This window comes from Brienomyrus brachyistius, chromosome 3 (assembly GCF_023856365.1).
Source record: "Brienomyrus brachyistius isolate T26 chromosome 3, BBRACH_0.4, whole genome shotgun sequence".
Classification (NCBI taxonomy): domain Eukaryota; kingdom Metazoa; phylum Chordata; class Actinopteri; order Osteoglossiformes; family Mormyridae; genus Brienomyrus; species Brienomyrus brachyistius.
Genome location: NC_064535.1, coordinates 22,681,048 through 22,694,087, shown reverse-complemented (window position 1 = coordinate 22,694,087; position 13,040 = coordinate 22,681,048). Strand labels below are relative to the sequence as shown.

The 13,040-nt window shown below is 43.9% G+C and overlaps 1 protein-coding gene across 1 annotated transcript; it reads right to left on the bottom strand.

Moving 5' to 3' along the window:
- Positions 1 to 157: 157 nt before the first annotated feature.
- LOC125738957 (cleavage and polyadenylation specificity factor subunit 6-like) lies at positions 158 to 12,055 on the bottom strand. The gene is given in 11 exon segments (XM_049008515.1): positions 158 to 2,616; positions 6,686 to 6,877; positions 7,427 to 7,580; positions 7,664 to 7,779; positions 8,070 to 8,341; positions 8,343 to 8,569; positions 10,051 to 10,224; positions 10,369 to 10,514; positions 10,740 to 10,843; positions 10,952 to 11,161; positions 11,958 to 12,055. Coding segments are annotated over 10 exon segments (1,650 nt in total). The 5' UTR covers positions 12,018 to 12,055; the 3' UTR covers positions 158 to 2,616; positions 6,686 to 6,690.
- Between the last annotated feature and the right edge of the window lie 985 nt (positions 12,056 to 13,040).

The following is a 13,040-nucleotide window of genomic DNA, read 5'->3' as shown; positions in this document are numbered from 1 at the left end:
TATATCCCATAGACGTCGGTACACACCACTTCCTGTATCACACCACTGGATGGCGGAAGTGAGGGGATCTTGGGGGGGGGAACGGTATGGAAGGACACGTTTAGCTACGGCGCATTTCACCCAAGCAATGTTGTGAAGCACGCACAGAACACAACAATTTGGTAGGAAAAACGTTACTTTATTAATGGGTTTTTATAGCCCACACATTAGCTCAGGACTGCACCACTACAAAAGATAACATAATTACTTGGGAAGGAAAGTAGGGAAAACGCAGTCAGTCTGCTATATTCTATATCATCCACTACTGAAATTTGATTAGGCTTAAGGACTAAAATTCACTTATGATTAAGATTCTATACATAAATCTTAAACCAGAAATCCAAACTGATTTCCATGCTCCATATTATGGTGATGAAATTTACATTACATGTAAAGAGTAGCAGATTAACGTGCAGCTATCAGGCTTGATTTGAACCTTGCACGCACAACATGATTAGATAAACTTTTGGGTTTGACTTATCAGGATGGTAGCGACCAACTGGGCGTCATTTTCTGAGGGGCTGCGGTGGGACTTACCTCTCGCCGAACTGCACGTTCTGAAGAGCCTGAAAGAGCAAAGAATTCACAACTCCGGCATTGCAGCTTCGCGTCACTTATGTGGTTAGCCGAGTGATGCCTTGGAAGAGAAGTTATGGAGTAACAAATCTCGGTCCTGGGGGGCTTCAGAAAATATTTGTGAAATTTATATGTTTCCGAAGCCCTCAAACAGAAAGATAAAAACGATTGTTTTGATTAGATCCAAGAAAAATGTCTCAGTATGAATTTTTAAAGCTCAAACTGACTTACCTGGGCGCCACGGTCAAAAGACTGGAAAAAATAAAAGTGACTCAACCAACATGTACTGGAACTCCTGTACAGACTGCAACAAACAAGAGTATTCAGGCTAATGCGAACAGACCACAACTGACTGCCTTTGCCATATCCCATAAACTTCATTTTAAATATTGGCAGCTTTGGGCTTAGCCTACAAGTGAGCTCTGCAGCTTTTATCCTTTAAAAACTTTAAACATATTTTCAGAGGAATAATTTGCACAGCCATACTCAGATTTGCATAGTGATGAAATTCAGCAGTTTGTAGACCAAACAATCAATCGATCCATTCAGAAACAAACATACTTGACAGAAAAGGTCGTAAGAACCTATGGCAGATTTTATACAGGAACCAAATGCAGAGTGGATTAAGACAGTTCCTCTTAAACATAGCATTTTCTCTGACCCCATGAGAGCAAAGCACCAAGCTTCCAGGACCTTGGGTCCAGAAGCCCAATGAAAACCGTTTCTGCCTCACAACCATCCTCAACAGGGAGACAGGAAGTCACTTTGCCACAGGGACCCAAAAAGACACACAGTGAAAAAGTTTAGACAATTTCTCAGTGAAACTGTTCTTAGCAAAAAAAAAATAAAAAAATTTAACAGTAGAGGTAACCTAAATCCATTCTCATTTTCTGTACGTTGTGACATTTTTACATGGCAGCGAAGCCACAACAGTGGTAAATCTACCATGAAAACACAGCATGCATAAATGATACATTAATCTCTGCCCACATACAGTTCATTTGATAACCATATCGGTTTCGCCTCCGATCAACTGTAAAAGCAGGCTCTGCTGTTCAATGAGTGGACAGGACATGTAGGAAATTAATCTAGCTAAGAAATAAACCAAAAATGTACAATGTATGGCTCAGCTCAAACGTCATCAGCAATTACGGAGACAACGACTCTGAACGTGCATGCATGCATACAGACACACACACGCATGTCTATACGATTCGTTCCAACAAACAAGTGTGGAAAAAAACACTGCGAACAAACAAAACGAAACAGTGCGGCCATCCAATCGCAAAGCATTTCACTGGAATACCAAATTGCCAGACCGACACTGAGTGCCACCCTCATGTTTACAAAGCCACTTTAAAACATATTTAAAACGAAATTTTCTTTACCCACATTACTGTGAAAAAATACTTTATTAAAAAAAAAAAAACTGCTAGAGGCTCAAATCAAGCAATCAGTGGGATGCATTTAAATTCATTGACATCATCTACATTTAATGCAAATGGAAAGAAGACCAAGGCAGTTGCGGGATGCAAAGAAACCGGGAGAAATATGGATCATTCGGTCCCAGTAAACAGTTTATTACAACACTAAGTCTATCGTAAAAAGCCTTGACACTACAGACATTACCTGAAGGGAAAAAAAAAAAAAACACAAAACCTGTAAAAACAGTAAGACAATTATCTACAGAAAATTAAACATCTGTTAAAAAGGTTTTTTTTTGTGTACAGAGCACGCATCTTATTTTGGAAAATCAGTAACATTCAATCACACTGGTTTTTTTCTTTTAATAATATACCAAATAAACTCAGAAAGCATCGTAAAAATAAATCGATCAGGTTGATCACAATTGCAGGTTTCGCTTTCTGAGCTGATCTGTTGATGCGTCCGTCATAGCTGTGGACGTGGAGGCCGGTCCCTCCAAGGCGGAGAAGAGATGGTCGGTGACGGTCCGTCCCCAAACGACCACGCTGACACTGCAGTCCCTGATCCTCCCTCCAACTGTAAGATGTCAAAATGAAGGATGGAGTTTGGTTGGTTGCAGCCCAGCACTCGACAAAGTGCTCATTACTCACAACAGAAACACGCAATTTTGAAGGATCTTAGTGTGGGGGGAGGGGGGGTTGGGGTTGGTTAGGCTTAGAGGGGTATTAGGATATATAGATACAAGACACTGACAGTTGCTAAATTACACATTTTCAGATAAGTTGACATGAAGCAGTCCTGTAGCTCTCAGGGTGCTTGTCAGCTGCCTATCCACACCGGCGGAACGACAAAATCGGGGTCGACTCACAGAACACGGAAACCCCAGATACACACACAGACCTCCCCCAAAACCACAACAAACATCACCAGATATCAGTCTCCGAGGAAGCTGCTATGTAATTAGGGACCCCTGTCACCAAAACCCGTACAGGAGTGGTTTATACAAAACCGCCACCAAGCACAGCACCCCCTGCTGGGCTTATGCCATGCAACGTACAGTCACAATCAGTGTAAATAGACAAAGAGGCCAACAGACACCAACATGGCAGAATAAAAAGCAAAAAAATAAAAAATAAAATGTACGACTAGGCAGGAGTTTTTAATTTTATAAATTTTGCTTTCATAAAAATTGTCAAAGTAAACATTGTTAACATGTTTCAGGTAAATCAAGCCCTTGGTGTCAGAAAAACTTTCTAGAAAGTTTCGACTCCACATTCCCTGAAAGAGTATTTCAGTTTCTGACTTGGAATAAAAATTAATACCCTTCCTAAAGTCTATTCCTTTTTTATGCAAAAACATAATTTCGTCCAAGGTCCATCCACTAAGGGCAAGATTAGCCAATTACAGAACCTGGTGACACAGAATCATCGCTTTTATTTAAGGTTGGCCAGGAGACAAGACAAAAAAAAAAGAGAATTTCATGAGAAAACATTCATACTGATAACATCGGTAAATTCATGGGCCCACAAAAAAAATAATAAAAACCCGAGGAGCCAAACACCATCCCAGACCAGGTAGATAAAGCCCACAATGGTTGACATGCGAGTAACATGACAACAGTTCCACTGAGGTGCAGTACAGAATCCTCAAGCACACCACAGCATGCACCGACTGTCCACTCTGTCTCACATCACACACCATGTCTGGACATCTGCACTCGTGCGAGCCTGAGGTCTGGGATCGATGTCACTTCAACTCCATTTAATGCAACATAGTTGATAAAAACATGGAATCGGAAACCTGCTACTCACTATTTTGAGGCAGTACGTTTCATATTACGACTGTTCGATTAAAAAATTAACATCTTTTAAAACCAGAAAAATACTTTAGCTCTATAATTTTCTTTAATTCTATTAACAAAAACTAATATCAAAGTAAAACCAAAGCGTCTATTGAAAGACACCTCGGAAATGTTACTGCCAATTGTCCACATTCCCCATCTACAGAACAAAGTTAAACGTGACAAGAACAAGAACCGAATAGCCAAAAGCAAGCGAGCGAATCAAACACGTTAAAATACAGCAAATTAGCCACGAGGTTGCAGTTTGCTTTCAGAACAGAAAGGGAAGCTGGTTAGTGAGATGTAGCAGAGAGTACCAGAGATTACGGACAACGCAAAATCTTCTCACGTAGAACAGGAACTTTACACTTCTATAAACATTACGCTTACCAACCCCTGGTTTCACTGCTATACATTTTACATTATATATACACACACACACACACATCACTTCATGCAAATCTTCCAAAAATCTGTCCCAGAAAGTACCAGAATACTTACAAACACAAAAACAGAATCAAATCTTGCCCAACTTCAAACTAACTTGTGTGACAAAGCCTTTCTACGCATTAAAACTATGCAATTGATATCTTAAGGAGGACTTTGAAAAAGTTAAATTTTCATGAATTTACAAAATTTGGGACAACTCTAAACATTTCAACAATAAATCAAATCTTTTTCACTAACCAGAAAGTCCAGTGAAAGATTAACCCGCCCCCCCCCCACTCCAATTTATATACACAATTCATATACACTTTAAACAGGGTCTACAATGCTTTGAGGAAAAATTAAGGCTGAGTACATGTGACAGTTACCATTAGTACCACTGAGGCTGGCAAGAAAATAAAGCAGTATAGACGTAGGTTAGCGTTTCCGGGAAGACAATACAGAAAACTTACCAAAGGACAGGAAAAAAAATGGATGCTACAAACAATCAACCCAGTTGTACAATTCTGGAATCCACTGATTTTTTTTTGTTGCAAAAAATAAAAGACGACTTCATGACAATTAACATTTTAACTCATCAGAAAGTGACTGAGTGTGTTTGCATGGTGGTAGTCTTTGGAGGAAAAAAATCCCTAAACAAAACCATTGGCAGTGTCCCAAGTGTCTGAAATCAAAACCATCAAAAACACATTCAAAGGCCAATTATTTAAATCATCTGGAGTCCTAAAGGTCAACTACTTCATAGCAGGGATGGGAACAAGTCGCTTCGTGGAAAGTCCAAGTCAATCTCGAGTCATCTGCCCTCAAGTCTAAGTCAAGTCTAAGTCTTTTCATCATTTTTGCTGTCAAGTCACCAAATGTGACTTGAGTCCAAGTCGAGTTGCGAGTAAGTTAACTTGAATACCTATCTCAGTTTTTCTCTACCTTTAGTGATTAAAACTATTGCAGCAAAAACCAGCCACAGTACATCATAGGATTATGTCCCTTATAAGCAGAGACGGGTGAAAAGAGTGTCCACACACAGTTGTCCTCATCTTCCCACCAGATACCTTCTCAGGAGACTTTGCATTCAGCCAATTGAAAATGCAGACAGGAGAGAATTAATATATACAGAAATTATAAAATTAAACGTTATGGTATCCAGAGGAAGACTATAACCTCAAGTCTTCAATTCAGTCGGGTCCAAGTCTCGAGTGATTTGCCCTCAAGTTCAAGTCTTCAGTTTTGCTGAGTCGAGTCATAAGTCAGCGACTCGAGCTCCCACCTCCATAGCACATGTATTAAAATGTTTTGAATTCCAGTTGCTATAAACAGCACTAACCCTGAGTTACTCCTAAGCTGGCTAAACAAACCCTCTCTTGATTATTATACTATCAATGAGTGAAACAAGTCCTGGACAACCTTAATCTCTCAGGTATGTAGGTGTCACTAACTACTACTAGTACATTCAGTTTGTATACTACATAACAATATTACCAATTCCTTCATATGCATTTATTGCATTTGGGACATTAAAAAATACTGCCACCTGGAAATGTACTGCAGGTAAAGCCAGAGACACCATGCTCTGTACTATAAGAGAGGGGCAGATGGTCAACTTAGGAGCCTACAGCTATGGACTCAATGTATGTGTACAGCTAACACAATACAGTACTACAGTGATGTACAGACGAACACACTTGTTCACACTGAAAAACATTAAGATATTTGGAGTTTTGCAGACTTTCGAAAGTGTGACCATTTGTTCCCATCCAGACTGTAAATGGTAGAGGATACTGAGATCGTGAAAAGGAAGTCGTCACACAGGTAGAAATGCAACTTTTCCTTAATCATAAAAAAGACTTTAAAATAGACTTAAAATACCTAATGTATAAAGAAAACACCAAATCCGTCATGCGTCAGCACATTTTACGGATTATGAAAACACTAATCTTTCAGTGAACCTCTTCAGATTAATGGGGGGAAAAAATCCATTTGCTGACCAAAGTATCCATAAGTTTACAGAACAGAAGAGAATAAACGTATGAGAGAAAACAACATCAGCCACAAGCCTGACAAGCAGGAAAATAGCTGCTCGGCACCAAACCTTTTGGTGTGAAATCTTACAGCAACACAAAGGTAACCCAAGCAACTACAATAAAAAATATTTTTGGCTGAACAAGTTTCTGCCTTTCGACTTGAGTGGTATGTAGGCGTTTACAGCTGACTCACCATCTGAAAATGTCCCCATTGTCAAATTTCACACTGAAAAATTGGTCCAAAGGCTTACCCTGTACGGTCAGTACCTACCTGAATCCACCGGAGGCAGCACCAGGGAGCAAGAAAAGGACGCAGAGAGGGGCTAGGCGGCGTACGCACCTTCGCTAACGGTGGCGGTACTCCCTCTCGCGGTCTCTGTCCCTCTCGCGGTCTCGGTCCCGGTCCCGGTGTCTCTCGCGATCGCGACTGCGCTCGCGGTAGTAATCCTCGTGCCGCTCTCGGCTCCGCGACTTGTGCCGGCGGCTCTTCTCCCGCGAGCGGCTGTGGTCCCTCTCCCTAGACCTCTCCCGTCTTCTAAGGGAAGGCAAACATACCCTGGAATTCTGCACACGCACTGCTCTGCTCATACGTGTTAACAGGCCAGTCATCTACCACTTAGTCCTGGTCACCCACTCCCCTGCAATACTTTTACACCACACTGTGCGTCACACTGCACTCGCTACGTATTTGTTATAATTGTAGTTTTGATTATTGTGTTGCAAGCAAGTAGAGCATTCTGTCAAAAAAGCACAGATCACGGGTTCAAATCCCAGGGAACACGCAATAAATTGCAACCTGTCCCTCAATTGGAAGCTGCTTTGGACAAGAGTCAGATAAATGAATAAAATGCAAACAAGTAAATACTTGTGATCAGTGCTAAATTTGCATTTTGCTGTGGCCGCAATGGGATTTTCATTGTATAGTGGAACTGACTGTTTACTAAAGTATATGAGGAACTCATGAATTTGAAGGCTAAGGAATGACCCCCCACTAAAGATCTGGGGGACTGGGAGGTTCCTAGAACACTTTGCGGGTGGGTTCTGCACAGCGAGATGGAGGATCTATGCAGATGGGTTTTACCTGGAAGCAGAACCATAGGATTTGGACTCGATGCCGTGCAGGCAATCCTGCAGGGAGCTTATCAGCACTTTGCAGCGATCGTCTGCCGACACCTTGGACTGCTTGATGAGGGAAATGGCCGTGACCAGGGTCTCGATGGCACTGCCGTAATCAGCTGGAGAAGGAACAGAGAGCAATCAACCACGATACGACAATTTGCAGACACCAAGATTCCACACGGGCCGCTTCGGCAAATACCTGCGCTGGCGTCCGATACCGCCCTGGAGATGGCGCTGCTGGATATCGCCCGGTTGCGGTTCATGATCTCCTCAAACTCAGCGTCGCTCAGGGGAGCTCGAGCCGTGTCCATCTCCCTGGTTGTTAAGGGAAAAAAATGGAGATGATGAGGATGGAGATGGTAAAGCAGCAACAGAAGACTTACAGATGTAAATGCAATCGGACGTGACTCGATCAGGCGTAACTACACGAGACTGTATTTAGCCATTTCTGTTCAACAGAAAATACAGATTTGCCTGAAACAGAAATGTCACCAGCTGTAACACCGGAGACAGGAAGCGAAAGGATCGTGGGAAAAATGGCCGCCCAGTGCTATGCGGCTCTTCGGAATTCGAGCTGCCGATTATTTAATGCGAGCCGACGTTACCTGCCACCGGGGCCGAAGTCTCCTCTGTCGTACGGTGGGGGGCGGCCATAGGGGTCATTAGGAGGGGGCCCGCGACTGTCAGATGACGGCATGGCACCGTTGCCGGGTGGAGGGAAGAATGCCGGATTGACGTGAGGGGCTGGGGGGGGGCCACCGGGGGGAGGGCCACCCATGTGTGGTGGGGGAGCCAGGCCAAGGGGTGGGCCGATGGGGCCAGGGGGCCTTGGAGGGTAGGGTCCTGGGGGAGGCGGGCCTTGCTGTGGGGGGGGGGGGACCTGGCGGAGGCCCATAGCCTGGAACAGGAGGTGGGGGGCCTGGAGGAAGAGGACCTAAAGGTGGCTGGCCAAATTGGCCCGGGAATAGGACTGGGGGCATGGGGCGGTCACCCCGACTTGGGGGGCCAGACACAGGAGGTGGGAGGCCCTGTCCAGGAGGTGGGGGCCCAGGAGGGCCTGGAGGCCCCGGTGGGCCACTTGGAGGCCGTGGGGGACCCGGCAGACCTGGGGACACAAACACAAATATCATTGCAAGAATAACAGTGAGAATTAAAATTTGACTTTGCAACCACAAACAGTCTTTAGAAACATCTATGGAGTTATTCCGTGTCACTGTCACGTCTGGCTCACACACTGGGGGCTATGGGCGGGGATAACGTAAAGTGCTTTCACACAATGCAATATTTAAAAATGCGCAATTCAAAAATAGACTGGTCGAATTGATTGAACATTCAATGTCTCCGCACTGATTGGCAGGCGGCACACGAAACCCTGCAACGCCATTGGCCAATTCAAGAGACACCCGTAAACCATATTTCTCACTACTGGGCCACATTATTCGGATCAGCTATTGAAATAATACTACAACTACAACTATAAGTGCAAAAACAGGAAGCTTTTCTTTGGAGTGACCTAGACCTCTCTGGAATCATAGAACACAATAGGCAAAGTTAGTCAAGGAGCATGATACTCAAATTTCCTCAAAGTGGAAAAAGGGCTGCATTTCAGTCCAGATCTCAGAAAATGGGAATTAAAAGAAGCTTTAACTGAGCAAAAAAAATAAAAAATTGAAGCCGAATCTCACCAGCAGAAGCTATAAAATTCAAGCGCCCATCACTGCACAGGAAAGCGGCGATTTCTACCGACAATGTGCCAGCAATATTCTGTTAAGGGCCGGCATCCCAAAGCACCCCCCCATTTATGACATCTTTAGTTCTCGCTGTTATTCTTGGTCATTCAAGTACATATCCACTGAACTGGCAAATTACATCAAGGGATAAACTAGGGTTAGTGAAAATTCATCGTTGCAATGCTGTGTTCAGACGCATTTAAACTGACATACTATGCTATGGGAATAGTAAGCACTAAAATAATTTTAACAACACGAAGCTGCACTTACAATTTCAATAGTAATTTTCAATATTTAGTTTCTTAGACATGCACATGAATAGTCATTGGCTGGTTTATTTCTGTTATATCAGTATAGTTTTTGCCATTAACAGCACTACCGATTTAAGGACCATTTGCAAATACGATGGTAATAAAAATTTGTTGTCCGGCCGATCCCTGCAATTATGAGCAAATTTTGTATGTTAAAAAGTAATGAATTATTATCGTGTTTTTCTATGGCAAAAATATTACAATTAAAGACATCTTTTTAGCATTATGTGCAAAATGTCGCTAAAAATATCCACTTCATGAAGAATATAAGAAACTGAGCACGGAAGGCTGACGTAAAGTCGTAAGCACAGTCTCAGTCACGACTAGGCTACTGTGACTTTCATTTAGCGACCATTTCGATGTAACCTGTGACACCATGACATAGCAGGGGGCAACTAATTCAAATTTTTCATTGAAATCAATTGGAAGGGAAGTAAACGAGAAGTGTTGTTGCAGTAGGTAGCATTAACTCATACCTAAATGCAGGCATTAGCCACATTTACCACATTGGCAAACCAGCTCCCAGCATTATGGGTGTGTCTTACCTGGAAAATGGAGAGGGGGGCCCCCATGTCCTATGGGCCCTGGAAAGCGGTCTCCAGGTGGCCCAACGGGGCCTGGGAAGCGTCCCCTGCCACGACCCAGGGGGAACCCACCACGAGGACCTCCACCTGGGGGACCCGCCTTGCCCTCTCCAGACATCTGTCCTGACTGCGTGCCTGTACAGAGGTACAGAGGAGCAAAGGTACCAGTATGAGCATCCAGCTGGCCAGTACTGAGCGACCACATTGGCAGACGGGTGGGAGGTTGGTTTTGACACCACTGGCAGAGCTGGAAGGGTCAAGAAAAGGGCGGGAACATACTTTTTCTGGACTGCATCTCGAATTGGCTGAGCGACTGCTTGTTGCATGGCGTGACGAGGGGGTTCTGGCCATGAAGCTCCCGTTTGGGGAGGAGTTCCAGCAGCTTCCTTGAGGAGGCCTCAGAGCCCACACAGACTAGGGCAAACCTGGGGAAGGGAGAGAAGAACGTGAGGTAGATGAACAACCTGCCCCCTGATGGCACTGCTCAAGGTTAACCCAGCAATCGCGCTACAGCCCACCGATCTTTAGTGAACCGGAAAATAAGAGGAGAGGTGCTGATTTTGAGGAACCATCCGCCGCTGAATCCCAAATCCACGGCGACCACAAGCTCAACTGCAGAGGAAGGGAACCGGACCACGAGGTGGCCTCACCCTTTGGACTGGCCGTTCGCCCGGTTTTCAAAGAACTTGATCTCCAGCACGTCATTTACGCCCAACGAGCGAATCCCTTCAGTCAGGTCCTCATCTGTCGTCCACTGTGGCAGGAAGCAATGGAAGGAGAATACAGAAAGTAGGCAATCAGACCCCCGAAAAGACAAGCAAGTCGGCACCTGCCTGGTGGCAAAGGCAAGGTGGACACTCACCCAGGTGAGGTTGCCAATGTATAGGGCAACACGCTTCCCAGTGTAGGTGTAGACCACATTGGATGGAGCCCCTTTGCCTCCATCGCCACCTACAGGTGGGGGGAGACTGTCCATGTAGTCCCGGTCTTCTGGGGCATCGCCGTTGTTGGCGGAGGGTGAGATGACATCATCGTACAGGTCTATCTGCTCATGGACGTTGTAGTCGGACTCCTGCAGAGGAATATTTGACTTTTGCGGACTGACTCACTCCACAGACACATTTCTCGAGAGAAATCATTAAAAAAATTACATCATGCTTACAGATATTTCAGAACTTCTCGAATCGCAACACTACAGGTTCCGTTACCATATTAAACATCACAAAGAAAAAAGCTAAATAATGCCATTTTGTATTTATAGAATGGAGTAGCTGTGATTAGCTCCAGTTGAATTTAAGAGGGAAAGAAGGCGGGATTGCGTTGCCATTCAACTCTAGTTCAGCACCACAACACTGCTAAAGTCAGTGAAACTCCGATCTGGCAGGACAGCAACTTCAAACGGTCAGGAAAACGATTTTACAAGCCTTGTATTTGAGGCGTTGCAGCCCGGCTTGTCTTAGGCTTCACGGGCATGGTATACGCGGCGACGCATTTGGTAAGTGGATTTTGCAAATGACAATAATAAAAAAATGACGCTTAGGCAAGCCTCGAGGGGTCCGATGGCACAGGTTTTGACGCCACTTATATGAAACTTGCACCGCAGGCTGCGGCAGAGATGCCGTCTCAAAAACTAGCGCAGACCTGGTAACACAGAAAGAGCGGCCGATCGGCTCGATCTTCAGGTGGTTACATTGTAGCATATAACACTCGGTATAAAACACTGCGACGAGGTCCCAAGCAAAAATGCAACAACAACAATAGTTTCTAAAACGGGTAACCACAGAGTGAGCAGATAGACGCACGTCGTTCTATACGTAAAATCACAGCTCTGCGGCCACATTTAACGAAATCGGCGCCCGCTGATTTACCTGGTTAAACTCCTCTTCCACATCGGCGTAGATGTCGATATGGTCTACGCCGTCCGCCATTTTCCATTCAGCCTCCTCCTCCTTCTGGCGGAAACAGAAAAAAACGCAAAGAGGAATGGGATATGCGTCACTTCCGGCTACGCAGGCGCGCTATCCGCTGCCATAACGTAGTGGATTTCCACCTTACGGAACTTCTTTTTTTTTTTGTAAATTGTGTTCATTTTAACTACACTTTATATATTTAACCGGACTGATAGCTGAGTCGTCAAAGTATAAATTATTTTATTCGATATAGTTAATTACTTTGAAATTTCATCTGTCAAACAACATCGTATCAGATAAAATTATTACTAGTATAGATAGATAGATAGATAGATAGATAGATACTTAATTGTTATTATTAATTGTGGTGAATGATTATGCAATTTAAATACATATAGTGTTAATATTTGAGTATGTGTTTTTGTAAGCGAACCTCAGCTACACCTTGCACTTTGTTTAACAACAGCTATAGAACACTCACAAGAGGAATAACAAATTAACAAGTTCTAAATAACAAGACTCAACATGGCCAAATTTAACCATGAGCAACCTAGATGTACAGTGTATTCCTTGGGTGGCCCATCACCCCTCCTTCATCCACTCCCTACTCTTCCATCACCTCCAATCTACAATCCATAGTGCCCCTACACATTCCAACTCCAAGAGGAGCTTTATCCATCCCTTTTCTATAACCACTTGTGCTATTCAAGCTTGTGGGGATGCCAGAGGCTATGGGCACAATGCGTGGAACAACCTAGGATGGGGTGCCAACCCATTCCAGAGCACACTCACACGCCATTGATGTGTAATGGGCAATTTGGTTACTTAAATTCAATGGGAGTTTGCCTGTTTTAAAACAACTGAAAGACAGGCAAACTCTACACACGTGGAGCCATGACAGAAACTCAAACCCTGGTCTCAATACTGTGAGGCAAAAGTGCAGCACTGTACCACTGTGGAAATTAGAAAATGGATTTGAGAAAATCCTTCTTTACACAGCATGTAGTTGGAGTATGGAATAGTCTTCCTGTTAGTGTGGCA